General features: G+C 39.0%; 2 protein-coding genes across 3 annotated transcripts; one reads left to right on the forward strand and one right to left on the reverse strand.

Moving 5' to 3' along the window:
• The first annotated feature begins 1,249 nt into the window (after positions 1 to 1,249).
• Positions 1,250 to 6,288, forward strand: LOC103929963 (auxin response factor 2). 2 transcript variants are annotated; one of them, XM_009339237.3, is made up of 15 exons: positions 1,250 to 1,806; positions 1,908 to 2,020; positions 2,260 to 2,355; positions 2,483 to 2,539; positions 2,627 to 2,782; positions 2,877 to 2,961; positions 3,126 to 3,216; positions 3,307 to 3,471; positions 3,639 to 3,758; positions 3,840 to 3,915; positions 3,995 to 4,166; positions 4,284 to 5,185; positions 5,291 to 5,481; positions 5,617 to 5,822; positions 5,918 to 6,288. In XM_009339237.3, exons 1-14 carry the CDS (start codon positions 1,662 to 1,664, stop codon positions 5,777 to 5,779), a joined length of 2,532 nt encoding a protein of 843 aa, XP_009337512.2. In that variant the 5' UTR covers positions 1,250 to 1,661; the 3' UTR covers positions 5,780 to 5,822; positions 5,918 to 6,288. The 2 variants fall into 2 exon arrangements, with proteins under 2 accessions (XP_009337512.2, XP_009337513.2); XM_009339238.3 differs by having other exon boundaries at positions 5,617 to 5,810.
• A 4,301-nt stretch (positions 6,289 to 10,589) lies between these two features.
• Positions 10,590 to 13,675, reverse strand: LOC103962620 (transcription factor ICE1). Its single transcript, XM_009375355.3, has 4 exons — positions 12,118 to 13,675; positions 11,548 to 11,775; positions 11,192 to 11,362; positions 10,590 to 10,964 (listed from the first exon to the last, which is right to left on the reverse strand). Exons 1-4 carry the CDS (start codon positions 13,237 to 13,239, stop codon positions 10,881 to 10,883), a joined length of 1,605 nt encoding a protein of 534 aa, XP_009373630.2. The 5' UTR covers positions 13,240 to 13,675; the 3' UTR covers positions 10,590 to 10,880.
• Between the last annotated feature and the right edge of the window lie 4,524 nt (positions 13,676 to 18,199).

Raw genomic sequence — 18,199 nt, forward strand, 5'->3', positions numbered from 1 at the left:
CAATTCCCTCCACTTAGTATAGATTATAATGTTTGTTCAAAAAAAAAAAAAATTAGGGTGTAGTCAATTAGGATTTTGAGAGAGGATTTTAAAAAAGTTTAAAATCATAGTGTAGTCAAATTAAGATTTAAGAGGATTTAAAGAATAGATCTAAATTCATGGGTAATCAATTACGTTTTTAAATAAGTTCACCCACATCTAGGTGTAGTGAGAATACTAAAGATTTGTTAGGATTTTAATGGATTTGAGGGTGATTGGTATAAATACCAAACGCCATCAAGAATCCAACCCTCCACGTCTGATTTCTTTTCACATTCATCACAGAAGTGGAGCAGTCTTCCTTTTTTCGAATTCATGTTTTTGATTTGATTATTTTTCAATTGTATTGATTCTTTGTTTGATAGCAGGAAAAACCATATATTTATGCAATGAAAAGAGAAAACCTAGAAATTTCACATTAATTCCTTGAGTTATGTACTAAAATATATATTATTAGGTAAATCATTTATAATAGATTATGAATTTCCAAATATACGTCAATTCCTCAAATCTTTTTTTGAAAAAAAAAAAGATTCTACATTTTGCTATGCATGTCAATTTCTACATTTTTACCGTAGTAAAAAAAAATTAGGAATATAAAAAAAGCCAAAATGAAAGGAAAAAGAAAAAGTAACCATGGTTTATGACAGGACCCCTTCTCCTACCCTCCTACATCCATCCAGGCCTGCCCGTTGATAGCACGACAACGCCACTTCCCAATAAAAACACAACAACTTTTCTCACTCCCTAACGCCGTTACTTGCTCCGCGCTCCAATCCCGAATAATTCCCCGACACCTGGAAGCCATACCAGACGCCGTTACTTCCACGCGCACTCGAGCGACTGAATCAGGAGACGACACATGGGAACGGAGAAACGCGAGCATCGTTTCGTACTGTCTCCCGGCCGCCTTTTATTAATCAAACACGTAGGCGAGCGGTCGCTGGTATGGGGCTTGTGTCGACCGGGTGTAGCCGGTTGGTAAGGGCAAGGTCACCGGAGACTACGAGTCATCACCAGTACTTGGTTAGAATTTGACTGCGGTTGAAAATCATTGCACGCTGTTTTGACCACTCAGGGTTGGGCCTTTTCATTTGTCAGACACTAAGCGACTCACAGAGGAGAGAGAAGGTAGGGAGAGAGAGAAGAGGAGAGAGAAAGCTTGGAGCTGCTTCCTGCATGCACAAAGAGAGACAGAGCGGGAGTGAGTTGCAGAGAGAGATATAGTGGAGAGAGAGACGGACAGTGACGGTCGAATCGAGAGTATTGGTTGAGAATCGACGGAGCTCTGCGTCGACGGCTGAAACGAAGAGGTTTTCGTCGAGCTGTGGACGGACGACGAGAGAGACAGGGTTGGAGTGGTGGAAATTTGAACCCTTTGTATCTGGTTTGAGCTTTTGGGTTAGGGTTTTGATTGAGGTCTGAGAGTTATAAAGAGAGAGAGAGAGAGAGAGAGAGAGAGAGGGAGAGAGAGGCAGAGACGGAGACGGAGCCGTGGATGTTTGTGGTGGATTGAGGACTTTGGGTTTTAGGCGTTTAGATCTTAGGGTGGGTGTGAAAGTTGAGAAATTGCAGCGGCGGAGAGTTTCAGATGAGAGATCTGTGCTGAGCTCTTTGAAGAAATGACGTCATCGGAGGTTTCGATAAGGGACAATTGCGGCAATCAGAGGGGGGAGACCTTCTCGTCCGGCTTCAGCGACCACAATGACGCGAGGAACGCCGGTGAGGGGCATAACGGTCATTCTACTGTTTCCGCCGCCGGTAGAGGTAATTCCGGCGAATATGGTTTCTTTTCCGCCGACAGATTGTGGTCTATTCAGTATTCCATGTGCAGCGGTTTCTGATTGTTTTTTATGGGTTATGTGTAGATGCTGAGACGGCGCTTTTCACGGAGCTTTGGCATGCCTGCGCAGGGCCGCTCGTGACTGTGCCGCGTGAACGGGAACGTGTCTTTTACTTCCCTCAAGGACACATCGAGCAGGTCGGCTTTCAATTTCTGTATTTCACCATGTTTTGGCATAAGTTAATAGTTTCAAATGCTTTCATTTTCTACCATTTTTCGTTTTGGGGTCAAAAGATGTACATTTTTTTCATGGATTTTTGATTGTTTTATTTGTTTATTTGTTGGGTTTATTTAGCTGATGCATATGCGGTTGTGTTTCTGGGTTTTCGTCTGTTGTCACTAATTGTCAATTGGGCTTTCTGGGTTTGAAAAAATAGGTGGAGGCGTCGACTAATCAGGTGGCTGATCAGCAGATGCCAGTGTATAATCTTCCATCGAAGATTCTCTGCCGGGTTATCAATGTATCATTGAAGGTAGTGTGGTGGCTGATCTTATGAAGAAAACTGAGAACTCTGGATTTAATTGTTCAGCTGCGTCTTCGGTACTTAAAGTTATTTAGCTTTGTGAGTGAATTATATGTTTCTTTCTACTGAACTATAGGCTGAACCAGACACTGATGAAGTATTTGCACAAGTCACTTTACTTCCTGAATCAAATGTAAGTTGTCGGCTTGAGGATTCTGATTTATTGTGGGCTGGTAAAACTGATTGTGGGTTGAGATTCTGATGTTCTTTTAAATTCTAGCAAGATGAGAATGCAGTAGAGAAGGAGCCTCCCCCTCCTCCACCACCGCGGTTTCAAGTACATTCATTTTGCAAGACCTTAACTGCTTCCGATACAAGCACCCATGGTGGATTTTCAGTGTTAAGGCGGCATGCAGATGAATGCCTTCCACCACTGGTTGGTTTTTTTCAGCTTTTAGTTTGTTGTATTCCTTTTTTCTTCATTTATTCATTTGATTCATTGTTGCTGTTTCTGGCTTTTGCTTTGGCAGGACATGTCTCGCCAACCCCCAACACAGGAGTTGGGTGCCAAAGACTTGCATGGAAATGAATGGCGCTTTCGCCATATCTTCCGAGGTAACTTCTATTTGTTTGATACTTATCTTCCTTGCATTCCTGTGTATTTTTGGTGTTACCCAACCACACTCTTAGGACTGTTGTTTCTGATGTGAAAGAAAAATTTACAAGACGCTTTTGGCAGTACAATTGTTACATAATAAACATACTGTTGGGAATGACAGGTCAACCACGGAGGCATTTGCTGCAAAGTGGTTGGAGTGTTTTCGTTAGCTCCAAGAGGCTTGTTGCAGGAGATGCATTTATATTTTTAAGGTTAGTGGATTTCTCACAAATTGAGATTCCATGAACTTGCTGTTGTTATTTATTTTTGTTCTGATATGGGACCACCATGTAACTTCCTAGGGGTGAGAATGGGGAGCTCCGTGTTGGTGTTAGACGTGCTATGAGACAGCAAGGCAGTGTTCCATCTTCAGTGATATCCAGTCACAGTATGCATCTTGGTGTCCTCGCAACCGCATGGCATGCCATCATAACAGGAACCATGTTCACTGTATACTACAAGCCAAGGTGTTGTTTATTTTGTCTATTTGTATATTTCTCAGCAATTAGTTTAGAGGTTTCAAATTACCATTTCAAATGTACTGTAATAAATGCGTTTTATTTTGTTTATAGTATTTGATCTTTATGATTTGTTCGATTTTGTTTTTGAAGTAGTTTCAAATGTTCGTTTACAGGACAAGCCCTGCTGAGTTCATTGTTCCATTTGATCAATACATGGAGTCTGTTAAAAACAACTATTCTATAGGCATGAGGTTTAAGATGAGATTTGAAGGTGAAGAAGCTCCAGAGCAGAGGTATGTTTGGTTGATGCTGAATTCTTCCTCTCTGTTCATATTAATTACCTGAAAATGTGTAATGAGTTTATCTTGTCATAGGTTTACCGGCACCATAATTGGAATGGAAGATGCTGACACCAAAAGATGGCGAGATTCCAAATGGAGATGCCTTAAGGTAGGCAAAATTCCTTAGGGCCGTACTTCTGTAGTTTTATTTGGGTAAGCTAAAACGAACATTCTTATGTTTCTTAAAGGTGAGATGGGATGAGACTTCTACTATTCCCCGTCCTGAGAGAGTTTCACCTTGGAAAATAGAGCCTGCTCTTGCTCCTCCTGCACTGAATCCACTTCCAATGCCCAGGCCAAAAAGATCTCGTACAAATATGGTGCCATCATCCCCAGATTCCTCAGTCCTTACTAGGGAAGGTATACCCATACTGACATTGTAATATTTTTAGATACCATAAATTCTTTTATGCAGAACTTTTTTACTTTTCTTGCCCTTCGAAAAAGAAATAATATTTTCCTCTTTTGTTACTTTAGTTGGTTTGTCAAAAGCAAATGTAGACCCTGTGATGCCTGGTGGGTTTTCAAGGGTCTTGCAAGGTCAAGAATTGCCGACCTTGAGAGCCAGTTTTCAGGAGAGCGAGTCTGATACTGCTGAGAAATCTGTTGCATGGCTACCGTCGATGGATGAAGAGAAGATTGATGGGGTATGTGCTTCAAGAAGATATGGTTCAGAGAACTGGATGTCCTCAGGGAGGAATGAACCAACTTACACAGATTTGCTGTCAGGCTTCGGGAATAATGGTGATTCCTCAAATGGTATCTGTCCACCTTTTGTCGATCAAGGTGTAGTATCTTCTAATTCAATGAGAAAGCATTCACTGGATAAGGAAGGGAAATATAACTTGCATTCGTGGTCTGTGTTACCATCATCTCTGTCACTTAGCTTGGACTCTAATCAGAAAGGACGTCTTGGAAATATGTCATACCAAGCACAAGGGAATTCTAGATATGGTGGGTTTGGTGAATCTTCTGTTATGAATGGGCAGAGAGTTGAGCACCCACATGGAAATTGGATGATGCCTCCACCTCCATCACCTTTTGAGAACCTGGCGAATGCAAGGGAAATCGTGCAGAGACCACAGATGTTACTAGACAAACATGAAGCTGTGAAGCCTAAAGATGGAAAATACAAGCTCTTTGGTATTCCCCTGATAACACCAGATCCTGCATTGTCACACAGAAATGCGATGAATGAGTCACCTCGTAATAACCAAGCTCATGCTTTTGAGTCTGACCTGAAGTCTGAAAAATCAAGGGGCTCAAAATCAATAGATAATCCCATGGCTGTTAGCGAGCCAGCTTTGCAAATTTCTCAGCAACATACCAGAGATGCTCAGGGTAAATCCCAGGGTGGTTCAACTAGGAGTTGTACCAAGGTATTTATCTTTTTCCCAACTATTATCTTAGGCTTTATTTGGAACTCTGTTGACAATACGAAGGCCTATTGAAAACTGAACTTAATAAATTGCTGTTGGTTCCAGGTTCACAAGCAGGGTATTGCACTAGGTAGGTCTGTTGATCTTACCAAGTTCGACAACTACGAGGAGCTGATAGCTGAATTGGACATGTTGTTTGAGTTTGGTGGTGAGCTGATGTCCCCAAAAAAGAATTGGATGATCGTGTATACTGATGATGAAGGTGATATGATGCTTGTTGGAGATGATCCCTGGCAGTAAGTATTTATCTTTCATCAATCTGCTAGATTACTCATTTGTTGCCTTTTAAGATGAGTATGGTTAGTTATGTTATATGAATCTTTTGTGACTAAGAGGTTTTACAAAGTAGCGATGTTCTATGATTGGTACAGGGAATTTTGTAGCATAGTTCGGAAGATTTTCATCTACACCAGAGAGGAAGTCCAAAAGATGAACCCCGGGACTTTGAATGCACATGGGGAGGATAATCTGTCATTGGGTGCGGAGGGTGTGGATGCAAGAGTGGGAAAGTCTCAACCACTTCCATATGCATAGAAGTGTCAAGCCTGGTTCTCGAGATTTGTAGGTATATGACTAGGTATATAATTATCCTTGAATTATATTTTGTTTTTGTTGCCATTTTATGCCCCTTTTCGGCTATTTCCATCACCTGTCATTACTGAAAATGTGTAGAGTTTCGTGGGCGAGATGATGATCATGGTGGCTTTTGTGAGGGTCCTACTAAGCCATTCAAGTTGGACCGTTTCTCCATTGGACTTTGAAATTCAGCTGACAAGGCCCCCCAGATAGGTGGCGATTCTGATTGATCTAGTTTTGGACATGTTCTGGAGTTAATTTGGAAGTGATCTGGTTATAATATAGAGATAGATAAATATGTATACCCTTTTGGTTCGAGCAAGGTGACGTGGGCCTAGCTTCTTGTCAAACAATTCCACATTGTACATAGGCTAGTTCAACCTCATTTTCCCGACCTTGTAATGTAAGTTAGTGCACAGATTCTCTAATGTTTATGATGCTTTTGGTTAAGGAACCCATTGCCTTCAGTTTTGTTGTCTTTTTTTGGGGGTTGTAAATCGAGCATGTCTGGACGGCATTGTTAAAAGTCGAAATCCTGTGGACTTCCTCGTCTTTGTCAAGATTTGGCTATTTTTACAAGCAGCACAATTGAGTTCTGCACTCTTTCTTCCCCCGGACTTTTCATTTTCTTTGCCTTTGCCTTCGCTTGAATAATTCAAAGGAGAATCGAGGGATAGAACAAGTAGAGGAGTGTTGAAGGAGAAAATGGGAGTGGAAACCGCTACCCTTTTGAATCTCCGAGCGGTATAAGAGGGTTTTTCTGCCCCTAGTTCACAGCTTTGACTCCACATGTAGCCTATTTGAATTCGTTAGTCCTTGATAATGTTAGCGATAACGATATTTTCGACTATGGTGCAGAGTTTTGAGACGCTTATTCGTAAAGACATGTAATGTGAAGGAATTTCGTGCTGTAAAGCAACCTCTTTACGACAAATGACAATGCTATTCAAAACCAAGCAAGCTTTCATTGTATCTGTCAATTTTATGTAATTAATGAAAGTGTTTATTTGACCCTTTTGATAGTGCTCCTTGAGAGAGAGAGAGAGAGAGAGAGAGAGAGAGAGAGAGAGAGTTTCTTTCTTTCTAGCCACCCAACTTTTATCTTTTGGCCAATTTTTACACCTCAAATTTGATCACACAACACATTCTTGTCACTTGTCACACCCACAACATTTGCCATAATTTCCCTAATTCTCCCATTTTGTTGAAGTTTGACCGTGATGCTAAAAAACAGTCTCGGCATCAGAGGTGTTTTTCGGAAGGATAGAATCGGATAAAATGTTTCCAATTTTCGTTCTAAAATTCGGAATTGAATTGGATCGGATCACAATTATCAAATTCAGAATTTTAGGTATATCGAAAAATAAGTTTCCTTTATCGGAATAAGTTCGTAACACTATGAAAAAATTGAATAGGAAATTCAGAATTCTCTGAATCTCTAAATGCATTATGATTTCTAATTAAATTTCTCGAAAAATCATCGGATTCGTAATTTTCAGGTTCAAATACAAAAATTTTACTTCGAGAATCGGAAACACCATTCCAACTTGCGATCCTAGTTCGTTGTAAGCAAAAATGAACTAGTCTCGTGTACGAAACCTGTATTAAAATAAGGTAAGAAAAGGATAAGAGGCAAAGACATACGGGTACAGACACGGATACGACGAAATACTAATCCTACATACTGTACTTGGAATATTCAGAGCAATACATGACCAAGGAGAAAGCAAACATCTCCCACCTCACAAACTTCTTCCTATTATTTGTTGGGTTGGGACCATTTTATGGGTCTCATTCTGCTTTCATGATCTCGTAGACTCATCGTCACATTACGTCACCACAAAGCTAGCTCTGGACTGGAAGAAGCCCATTTATTTAATTTTCTTTAAGCCCAATTACTTATGTTTGTTTTGAAGCCCAATTATATTACGGATCATACAGGATGCGGGTACGGGTACGGGTACGGTTATTATTTCTTAGTGGTTCCGAGCACCGAAAACATTGCTGGGGATCCAGAAGATCCCGTAATCGTGTTCGTTTATCGTAAATCGTGCGTTCAGAAATCATTTAGAATTTAAAATTAAATATAAATAGTACCTAATGAAAACTCACCGTATGATGTATGATAAGCGAACACAATTACAGGATCCTCCAAATCCTTAGGATCCTTTTCCTTTTATACCCTTTTGAGTTAGGATCAATTTTAGAATGGGTATGAGATTTTGGAATTGTATCAATTTATGCCGTCTGACGGTTTTGTTGTGTAATTTTTCATCAAATTAGTGACCTGAAAAGCGTGAGTTTTATTTCTGGATTGACGTGGGAGCCATACTTGCACCGTGGACCAAAACTAGTTATTGTGGTACTTTTACTTCTCCTTAATCAATCCGTGTATCAAAACCATAACCAATCACGTAGATTAGTCCAACCGGTGCAAGTGTGGCATACACGGCCTAAAAATAGGTCAAATATCTTTCACACCATCGGCTTAACAGAAAAATCATATGCTCAAATAGTTAGAAAGCATAGGGGTGGGCACGGTGCTGTTCCACCCCTAAACCGGAACCGAAACGGAAGAATATCAACAGTTCGATTAAGTGCGATTCCGTTTAAATTTATTACTAGAACCTTACGGTTCGGTCTACACCGGTTCCGAATAGATTCTTGCCGGTTTACGGTTCCGAATACTAAATTATTTGAACACCAAATCATCATGCATTCAATTGCATCTTCTAAAACTGATTATATAAAGTTGCATACAACACATTTTCTTTTTAATGTCAGTGGCACCCAGTCAGAAAAAGGAAAACTAAAAGAAATATGCATAAAAACACAAAGCAGTAATACAGAGTGGCTCTAGTCTTTACTCTGGCATATGACCTGCCTTGATTAATGGCATGTGATATCACCCAAAACTCATTCGATGGACTCAAGACTCAAGAGACTCAAGTACTAAGTATATTAAATGTCCGTAAACAAATGCAAATGGTTATGCCCCTTCATATGTGTACTGGGGTGTTAGTCAGTAAATGATTGGATAAAGCAGACATCCAATTTTTACACCTCAAATTCAACCACGCAACACATTGTTGTCACTTGTCACCCACAACATTTGCCATAATTTGCCCAATTCTCCCATTTTGTTCGGCATCAGAGGTGTTTTTCGGAATGATAGAATCGGATAAAATGTTTTCAATTTCCGTTCCAAAATTCGGAATTGAATTGGATCGGATCACAATTATCAAATTCAGAATTTTAGGTATATCGAAAAATAAGTTTTCTTTATCGAAATAAGTTCGTAACACAATGAAAAGATTGAATAGGAAATTTAGAATTCTTTGAATCTCAAAATGCATTCTGATTTCCGTTTAAATTTCTCAAAAAATCATCCGATTCGGAATTTTTAGGTTCAGATACAAAAATTTTACTTTGAGAATCGGAAACACTATTCCAACTTGTGATCCTAGTTGGTTGTAAGCAAAAATGAACTAGTCTCGTGTATAAAACTTGTATTAAAACAAGGTAAGAAAAGGATAAGAGGCAAAGACATACGGGTACGGATATGGATACGATCGGAAATACTAATCGTACATACCGTACTTGGAATATTCAGAACGATACATGACCAAGGAAAAAGCAAACATCTCCCACCTCACAAACCTCTTCCTATTATTTGTTGGGTTGGGACCATTTTATGGGTCTCATTCTACTTTCGTGATCTCGTAGACTCATAATCACATTACGTCACCATAAAACCAGCTCTGGATTGGAAGAAGCCCATTTATTTAATTTTCCTTTAAGCCCAATTGCTTATGTTCGTTTTGAAGCCCAATTATATTATGGATCATACATGATGTGGGTACGGGTAAGGTTATTATTACTTAGTGGTTACGGGTACTAGAAATAGACGTGCTCTGAGTGCTTTTGAGTTGAGTATGTTTTATGCCCTTTTGAGTTAGGATCGGTTTTTAGAATGGGTATGAGATTTTGGAATCTTATCAATTAGTGTTGTCTGACAGTTTAACTGTGTAATTTTTCATCTTAGTGACCTGAAAAGTGCGGGTTCTATTTCTGGATTGATGTGGAAGTCACACTTACACCATAAACCAAAACCAATTATCGTGATATTTTTACTTTTCCTTAATCAATCAATGTATCAAAACCATAACCGATCACGTAGATTAGTCCAACCGGTGCAAGTGTGGCTTACATGGCCTAAAAATAGGTCAAATATCTTTCACGCCATCAGCTTAATAGAAAAATCATATGATCAAATAGTTAGAAAGCATGCATAAATGATAGTATTTCAAAATTTCTGCCAATGTGAAACCTGAAGGATTGTGGCCCATCATTTTAAATCACACAAAAAATGAAAGATGTTAAATGTCTTTTTTATCGACAAACACTTTAATTTTTAACAAAATATTTGACATTCATCTAATAAAAGCGCTAATTAGTAACGGTGTTTTCTTTAAAAAATCAATCCTAAAAAAGCTTGCAGAAAACCATTCACCACAATAGTAGGATAATAGCCAACAGGACCCTCTTCGGATTCTTTTGGTGAGGATTCTAAGGATCCGTGAATCGTATTCGTTCATCGTACATCATACGATCAGTTTTTGTCAAGCACTGTTTATGTTTATTTTTAAATAAAAATATTTAAAATGATTTCTGATTGCATAATGTATGATGAACGAACACAATTCACGGATATCCGGGATCCTCACAAAGAGAATCGACGAGGATCCGGACTCGGATAATAGCGTAATTATTGTAAAGGGCATAACATTTATGGGGTAATTCGGTCACAAAATTATTTAAAAACTGGAAAGAAATAGCTGAAAATTTAAGAAATAATCAGTAAATCCAGGTCTGACTGAGCTGAATTTTCTGATGGTACAAAGCAAAACCGACAGCTACCAAGTTTAAGTTCCTTCAAAAGCTGCTAATTAAACACTTGATTGAACGAAACAATTGAGCTCTGGCAAAACATATACAAATTGCATGTCTCCTTCCTGTCTTTGGTTAAATCAATTTCAAGTTGTTGTTTTGCTGCAATCTACATCATGCCATGGAACCCGATCGAATCCAGAAGTACCGCCTTTATCTGATCCGGGTCGACGTCTTGGCCTTCCTTGCATTGCTGAAAGATATCGAGAAGTTAGCTGAAATGTTTTATCATCCAACTGTGTAGCGTGTTATGTTGTTAAACAGTCGATATTAACTATTGACTATGTTTCAAGATTTCTGATAACGTAACATGTTCGACTGTCTGGTGAGAGAGCATTACCCTCCTTACCACTGTTAGGCGACTATAATAGTAGTGGGATGCTGTATGTATAAAGAACTGATGAGTGTAACGAATGATACCTCGGCACGGAAGACATCCATAGCAAAACCATTGAAACAGCTGATAACGGCTTGCTGGATGTCTAACCCAAGGTTATCCAAAGTTCTCATGGTCGAGAGCAAGAGACCTGGCCTTCGGCCGCAGAACATGTGGATGTTAACTGCTCGTCCTTCTCGCAGCCTAACTTCAACCTGCATATAATCATCAACATCAGAACAGAGTTGATCTGAACTGATCTAAAGTGAACAGAGTTACTCATTTCCTTTCGCGTTTTTAGCAAAAAGTAAAATCACTAGAAAAGTTAAGAGTAAAATCTAATTTTACTTATTCAATCGAGGAAGTGCAAAAAGAAATTTCCAAGCATAGAGGATGTTACCCTTGCAGCTTGGCCATTTGGGCTAGGTAATGAGCTGGGGCAAAGTTCTTCCTTGATACGATTTGGCAGAGTAGCCGGAGTGGGTGTCAAAGGGTGGAAAGTATTTCCGGTAGGCGTCAATGCAGATCCGGGAGGGATTGACTCCAGTTCATTGTGGAGGTTGTTGATCCTCTGCAGAAGTTCCTTCAAGTACTCAATTGCATCCCCAAGGATTGAGGCCCTGTCCATCTGATATCACACGCCGGAATGTCATTCAAATCATACAATATTCATGAAACACAAGAGAACAAAGCTTCGAAAGCGTTTTAGTAGATCCTCCAAATAGCGACTTACTAACTAATCTTTCATCTAAAATTGCTTAAAGTTGGATCGTGACAGAAATTATTGCCATCTTAAATTGAAATCAAGTAATTTGGAGCCTTTTAAATGATGCTACTTGTACAACAAATGAAAAGGCTAAAAACAATTTGCTAATGAATTTTTAGGACCTGATTAATCACCTAAAACATAACATCATTGCATGTTCAAATTCACGAGAAAATTGTGCAAACGATGTGAAGTAATTCTTACTTTGCTAATCTTTGGAACAACGGATCTCAGCATGTACAGCCTATCATTGAGCTTCTTCCGGCGGCGCCTCTCAGCCATCAGATTCTTGGCAGGCAACCCTTTCTTCTTCCCCTTATGACCCCCTCCTCCACCGGTAACAGTGCTATTCGCATTCGAGCCGTTCCCACCATTCTTGGCACCGTCATCAACCTTAGTGTTCTCAGTAAACTCATCCGAATCATAGTTCAAACCCGAACCATCGAAACTCAGATCATCGACATCATCTCCGCCGCTCATTTTCCTCTTCTTCTCATTCTGCACATCCCCTTCGTTCAAAACCAGGCCCCCTTGTGAGCCCAAAACACCTAAATTCCCTCCACCATCGCTTATGTTTTTCCGGAGCGCTGCTCTTTTCTGGAAAAGAGTTGGCTGTACTCCCACAGAAGGGAAGGACTCAAGTGGTCTCAGTAACTTAGGCCTATTGGGAAACAAAGCATTTGCCGAACCATCATCCACACCTAAAAAACCCGAAAATTTTGAACTGTTTTCAAGAACTTGAGGCATGCGGGTAGTCGAAAACTGTAAATTAGAACCCAAATTCTGAGCATTCATCTGGTTATTGGAGCTCAAATCATTGAACCCAGATAAAACCCCACCTCCCCTGTTCATCATACTCGAACCGCCACCCGAAGCTTGAGTGTCAAGAAACCCAATGTCACAGCCCAAATCGAAGCCTTGATCCAAAGGGTTGTTAGGAACAACATTAAGCAGCGAAGACAAGTTGGGATTTTGAGGCATGTAGTAATGAACCTGATTCGGGTCGAGATTGTTGAAAACCGACGACGACGGCGAGCAGGAGGAGGAAGAGTCCACCGGGTTGAGCAGCAAGCTTTCTGGGTCGGCAAAGCTCGGCGAGAAGGTGATGTCTCTGACATCTGAATGGCCCTGGATGCTGTTATTTGCCGCCATGTACCAGTCGTCTTCAACCTCCAGCATCGACTTGAAGGTCGACAGAGAAGAACCCATCTCGTCCTTGTTCTCGGTGCTGCCGCCGGCGGCGGCGGCGGAGGTTCTAGTCCAGGAAAGAGAGTCTCTGTCCTCCCTGTTGTCCATCCAAACACCACCGTTCAGCCTCGGCAGCATTCTGAAATGGGTTTTCCTTTCTGGGTTTCTCTCGGGAAATAGACAGAGTCAGCAGAAACCGAAAGGGGTCGATCGAGACTGAAAGAAAAACCAAAAAGTGAGAGAGCTTTTAAGGGAGGAAGAAATGGAGGTTGCAGAAGGAAACGGGCATAGCTTTATGGCGATTTCTTGACACGATAGCCTCTGGAGAACGTTACACTCTAATCGAATCTAATCTTATCACCATTTGGATTTATGTGATGATTACTCTGAGAGAAAAAAAAACTAAAAACTTTGGGGATAAGCTTTCATGGCGTTTCCTTCCTCGTTTCCGGTTCGGCTTTTTGGGGAACTGGGTTTTCTCTGCAATTCCGGGATTTGCAGGAGAAGCTCAACTGGTTTTGGAGGGTGGATTGTGTGAGGTTTGTAGGGGTTTATGTGAGTTCTAATCATGGCATTTGGTATTAGAGGAGTTTTATATGAACGTTAATTGCAAATTTACAGGTAATATTTCACACGTGTTAGGGATATCCTTCTTTCTCCCTCTAAAATTTGTTTTTAGTTCTTCAATGCAAATTTTATTTATTTTTATTTTATTCAAACATAAGGTTGAATATTTGCTTGGTGTTTGCACATCTTTTTCACCTTACTCTTATGCGTTACATGGGTATCATATGTGTGTTAAGCTAGGTTATTAATATATTGTACTGACGTTTGTGGCTGGTAATATACGTTTCTTAATCATATCTTGTTTTGACCATATTTGCACCATCCTTCTAAGCTTTTCTAGTGTTCCAATTAAATTTCTTATCTCCTAAGTAATTGTTATACTCTTATGCACCTAATTCTTATGCGTCACACACTCCTCACATGTGTGTTAAGCTAGGTCATTAGTACTTTGTACTTATGGTTATGGCTATTAACATACTTTCCTTAACTTGAGTAGACTATAAAAGCACTTTCCCTTCAAATCATATGTTTTTTGTTTAATTGTTCTTGTTGAAATTCTTATCTCTTTGTACTCTTATGCACTTAACTCTTATGCGTTATACACGCCTCTCATGTGTCTTACGCTAGGTCACATATTACATATGGTATACTATGTTGTAAGTTATGTGATGAAGGTAAGATATATTTAACACAAATACTTCTCTGGTATCCTTATCAATCATAGGTGACGATAGGGTGTGCTCCGATCCTCTAAATTAGAGAAAATTCTACCAAATAGTCTAACTCTAGTGCAGCACACTTACCGTACCCCATTGTCACTAAAAGCAACTTACATGGCATTGAATACCTGAGTAATACTACACATGTTTCATTTAAGTCCTTCTCTTAGGTTCTAATTAAAAGGCGCTAGACGCTAGTCGAGAGGCGTGTAGGGGACTAGGCAGGACATGTGTGAGGGCCCAGGCGGTTCTTTTTATTAGGTGTCTAGGTGCATGCCTTGTCCAAAAGGGCTCGTTTAGGGCCTTGGATGTGATTAGATTGGATTTAAGAACCAAGGTTTAAGGCACGTTGAAGTAAGAATGAAAGTAGAGGTGAATGACTTAGCAGTTTTGATATCTTATCATTTCGTGAGGATCGAAGGAGATTAACTTTGACAAAATTTCTTTCTTGAACATACCTTAAATTAATTTAGCATGTTATCCAATCCAATCTCATGTAGACACCAAACAACCCATGTGTTCACGCCGCATTCGATCAACATAGATGCCAAAGTTATTTTGGATTCAAACTATTCAAGAAACTACTTAGAGTTTCAAAAGTATTTTGTTCTCAGGCATAAATACAGCTGAAAGCCAAGCCAGTCTCTGTGTCTCTCTCTGCGTGTGTGTAGGAAAATAGTGATAGTTCTATCCCTTTGCTTCAAAATTTGCGTCAATAAAAGCCAATGCATGTCAACAATTGGAATGATAGGCTGGAATTGTATTTAGAGAGATTATATTCACACACCTCAAATTACTTCTCTCCCATCATTTTAATTTTTTAATATTTTCTACACATCAATAACACATGATAGAAAAATATTAAAAAATTAAAAAGGTGTAGGAGAAATAATTTGAGATGTGTGATTATAATTTTCCATCAGTGGTCTAAATCGATACCTGTCCCTATTCACAACATGATAAGTAAGCTGCATATGTCTTGCTGCAATATATATATATTTCTAGGTTTATGTCTTGCATTGATCATGAGCAAGAACATGCAGCTACGTGCCCCAACATATATCAAACATCACATGTCACAGAAAATGTGCTTTATAGTTGTTAAATCTAAACACATAATATGAATATATTGAAATTGCAGATTAGGGAAATTTTAATTGGAATATCTGCAACCCTAGTTTACTTCTAATCTCGCTGCAGAACCACTTTTTTTGCTGTTTTTCCTGTTCGTGAACAAGTTAGGTAACTATTAGACAAAAGTAAGGTGGCTTAGTATAATTACAAATGCTTATAAAGGTGATGCTGCTGTTTCACCAACTATTTTGTTTGCTGCATGTTTTACATGTTCTTGGTAATATTCTATAACACATAATGTTCTTGGGGTAAATCCCAATGTTAATTTCTACCCTGTCCCATGCTTATGTTTTCACAATTAGATCCTTGTTTTTATCCTTTTCGAAGTTTGAACTACAACTAAATTTACAACTTGTCTCATGCTCATCCTTTACCACTTGATTGTTATTTAAGTTTATAACCTTTCTCACCGCCATCCTTTATCGCTCCCCCTTGTTTTTACCATTTTCAAAAATTGCAACTACATTTAAGTTTACAACCGTACAGTCATCTTTTAACACTCTGTTGTTATTTAAGTTTATAGCTTATCAAACGCTCATTGTTTTATCTCTCGTTTACCCGTTTTAAATGTTTTGAATTGTTTTTTAGTTTATAACTCGTTTCATACTCATTTTATTTACACTAGCTTGTTGTTTGACTTACATCGTATCAAATGCTTATCAACTTATCCATTTACTACTTGATTGTTGTTTTTATCCTATGTAAAGTTTGAACTACATCTCAACGAGCTCGTTTCATCTTCATCATTATACTACTCGATTGTTGTTTAAGTTTACAGCTCGTCTCATGCTGATCCTTTACCGCATGACTCTTGTCATAGACTTGTAGTATCCAATTACTACTAAGAACTCCCAAAGGGCGGCCTTATTTGACCTTTGAATTACAAATCTCAAGCATGTGGTTGACACATCACTAATTGAATAGGAAGAGTAGTAGTAGTAGTAAGTAAAGAGGAGAGAGAGAGAGAGAGAGAAAGATGGGATTGAAATTGAATTGCAGCAGTAGCAGCCACACAGAGAGAAAGAGAGAGAATAATTTTCAGGGGTAATAGAAAGAAAGCCAAGGATCTCGTGAGCTTCTTTCTATTCACCGCACCTACCACCCAATCAAACCTTTCTTTCCCACTCACCTTTCCTTTGGATTTTCAAGATCTTGTGGTTGCTCAACGGTTACTTCCTCTTCTCTCTCTCTCTCTCTCTCTCTCTCTGCCCTTGCCCTTTGGTCTAGTTTATGTTTTGTGAGAGTGCAAGTTCATTCACCCTCCCTCCCACCTTTGTTTCTAATGTACTAATCAAAGTCCCCATCCCCATCTAGAGTGGGACAAACTTTCATACAAGTTTTTGGGATAGCGTCATTTGTAAGGTCTTCACAAAATATAACATCTTTAATTTGTATTTTAGTTTCACTGAAAATGACACTAATCATATTAAATGTGAAAGTTTGTAACCTTTGTTTCTAATGTACTAAACAACACACTATCGTTGTAACCTAAGGCCTTATTTGACCTTTGAATTACAAATCTCGAGCATATGTCTTGTGTTCAAAACTCTCAATTCTCTTAAATTATTGTAATAGATTTCCAATTCTCCCCCTCCTCCTAATAATGGTTAAAAAAATAAAAAATAAAAACCTCCAAAACTAAGAAATTTTTTTGAAACTTGAATTCAAATGCTTATGAAAGAAATTGCATATCAAATAAATATATAGAAAACAAAACCTTATTTACTTATGGGCCCCCCAAATTTATAAAAATAACATAAAGGACTAGTGAAAATTAAAATTATGGACCCCAATGAAAGTGTAATCAATGTAAACTTAAACAGATGCAAAAGTGGAAAGAGAGAGGGGTCGACAAGAATAATAATATTGCAAATGCAAGAGGGAAAAGGCTAAGCTGCCTTTAATATTCAAGGACTATCCTCGTGAGCTAATGGACATTGTCCCATTGGCATCCAAAGTCTGCCCTTACTATTTAGGGTTACCCCACACTACCTCATTACTTGCATTGGAAACGTTCTTTTTTATTATCACATCCCAACTTAGAAAATTATTTACACGTACATCCCATGCCGGCCCTATGCTTTTTCAATTTGAACATAAGGAGCCACGTCGATACGGAGTAGTTTGGGCCGAGCCGCCCAGCTTAACCTTCCCTCGAAGTGGCCAATATCACACTAAGGTCATCTCCAACCGATCTGGCCAGAGGGTTATAGACCTAAAAATAACTTGAAATGACACGAAAATTATCTTTAATCGAGAGCTAGGTCAAAGGGCTCGTGGGCCCCACTAGGCCAAAAATACCAAATCAGGCCAATCGGCTGGTCCAATCCAGCTAGCTAGCCAGCTCCAGGGCGCCCTAAGGTTTAAATTGCAACGGCCTAGCTGACATCATGTAGCCATTGGATTTGAATTCTTTTTTTGGGACAATTTCAAAAATAAAAAATTCAATTTTTTTTTCCTATAACTACCTGAACCATTAAACAACATTAAACAATATGGAAGATCATTAAATAACATCAAACTTAAACAATATTAAACAATATTAAACAATATGAAACTTAAACATCATTAAAAAAAACATTTAACAACATGAAACTTAAACAACATTATAAAAAAAAAACATTTAACAACATAAAACTTAAATGCCTACTCCATACTTCTTTTGACCCAAAGATGTG

This window comes from the organism of the source record quoted next, unplaced genomic scaffold (genome assembly GCF_019419815.1).
Source record: "Pyrus x bretschneideri cultivar Hongxiangsu unplaced genomic scaffold, Pyrus_bretschneideri_v1 Contig42, whole genome shotgun sequence".
Taxonomy (NCBI): domain Eukaryota; kingdom Viridiplantae; phylum Streptophyta; class Magnoliopsida; order Rosales; family Rosaceae; genus Pyrus; species Pyrus x bretschneideri.

Excerpts from the sequence above, each read along its gene's own strand:
- LOC103929963 (XM_009339237.3), top strand. The coding sequence starts at position 1,662 with ATGACGTCATCGGAGGTTTCGATAAGGGACAATTGCGGCAATCAGAGG. Across the intron at positions 2,540-2,626 it reads CTTTACTTCCTGAATCAAAT|CAAGATGAGAATGCAGTAGA; the intron begins GTAAGTTGTCGG and ends TTTAAATTCTAG. Across the intron at positions 3,472-3,638 it reads ACTGTATACTACAAGCCAAG|GACAAGCCCTGCTGAGTTCA; the intron begins GTGTTGTTTATT and ends GTTCGTTTACAG.
- LOC103962620 (XM_009375355.3), bottom strand. The coding sequence starts at position 13,239 with ATGCTGCCGAGGCTGAACGGTGGTGTTTGGATGGACAACAGGGAGGAC. Across the intron at positions 11,776-12,117 it reads TTGTTCCAAAGATTAGCAAA|ATGGACAGGGCCTCAATCCT; the intron begins GTAAGAATTACT and ends GTGTGATATCAG. Across the intron at positions 11,363-11,547 it reads CAAATGGCCAAGCTGCAAGG|GTTGAAGTTAGGCTGCGAGA; the intron begins GTAACATCCTCT and ends GATTATATGCAG.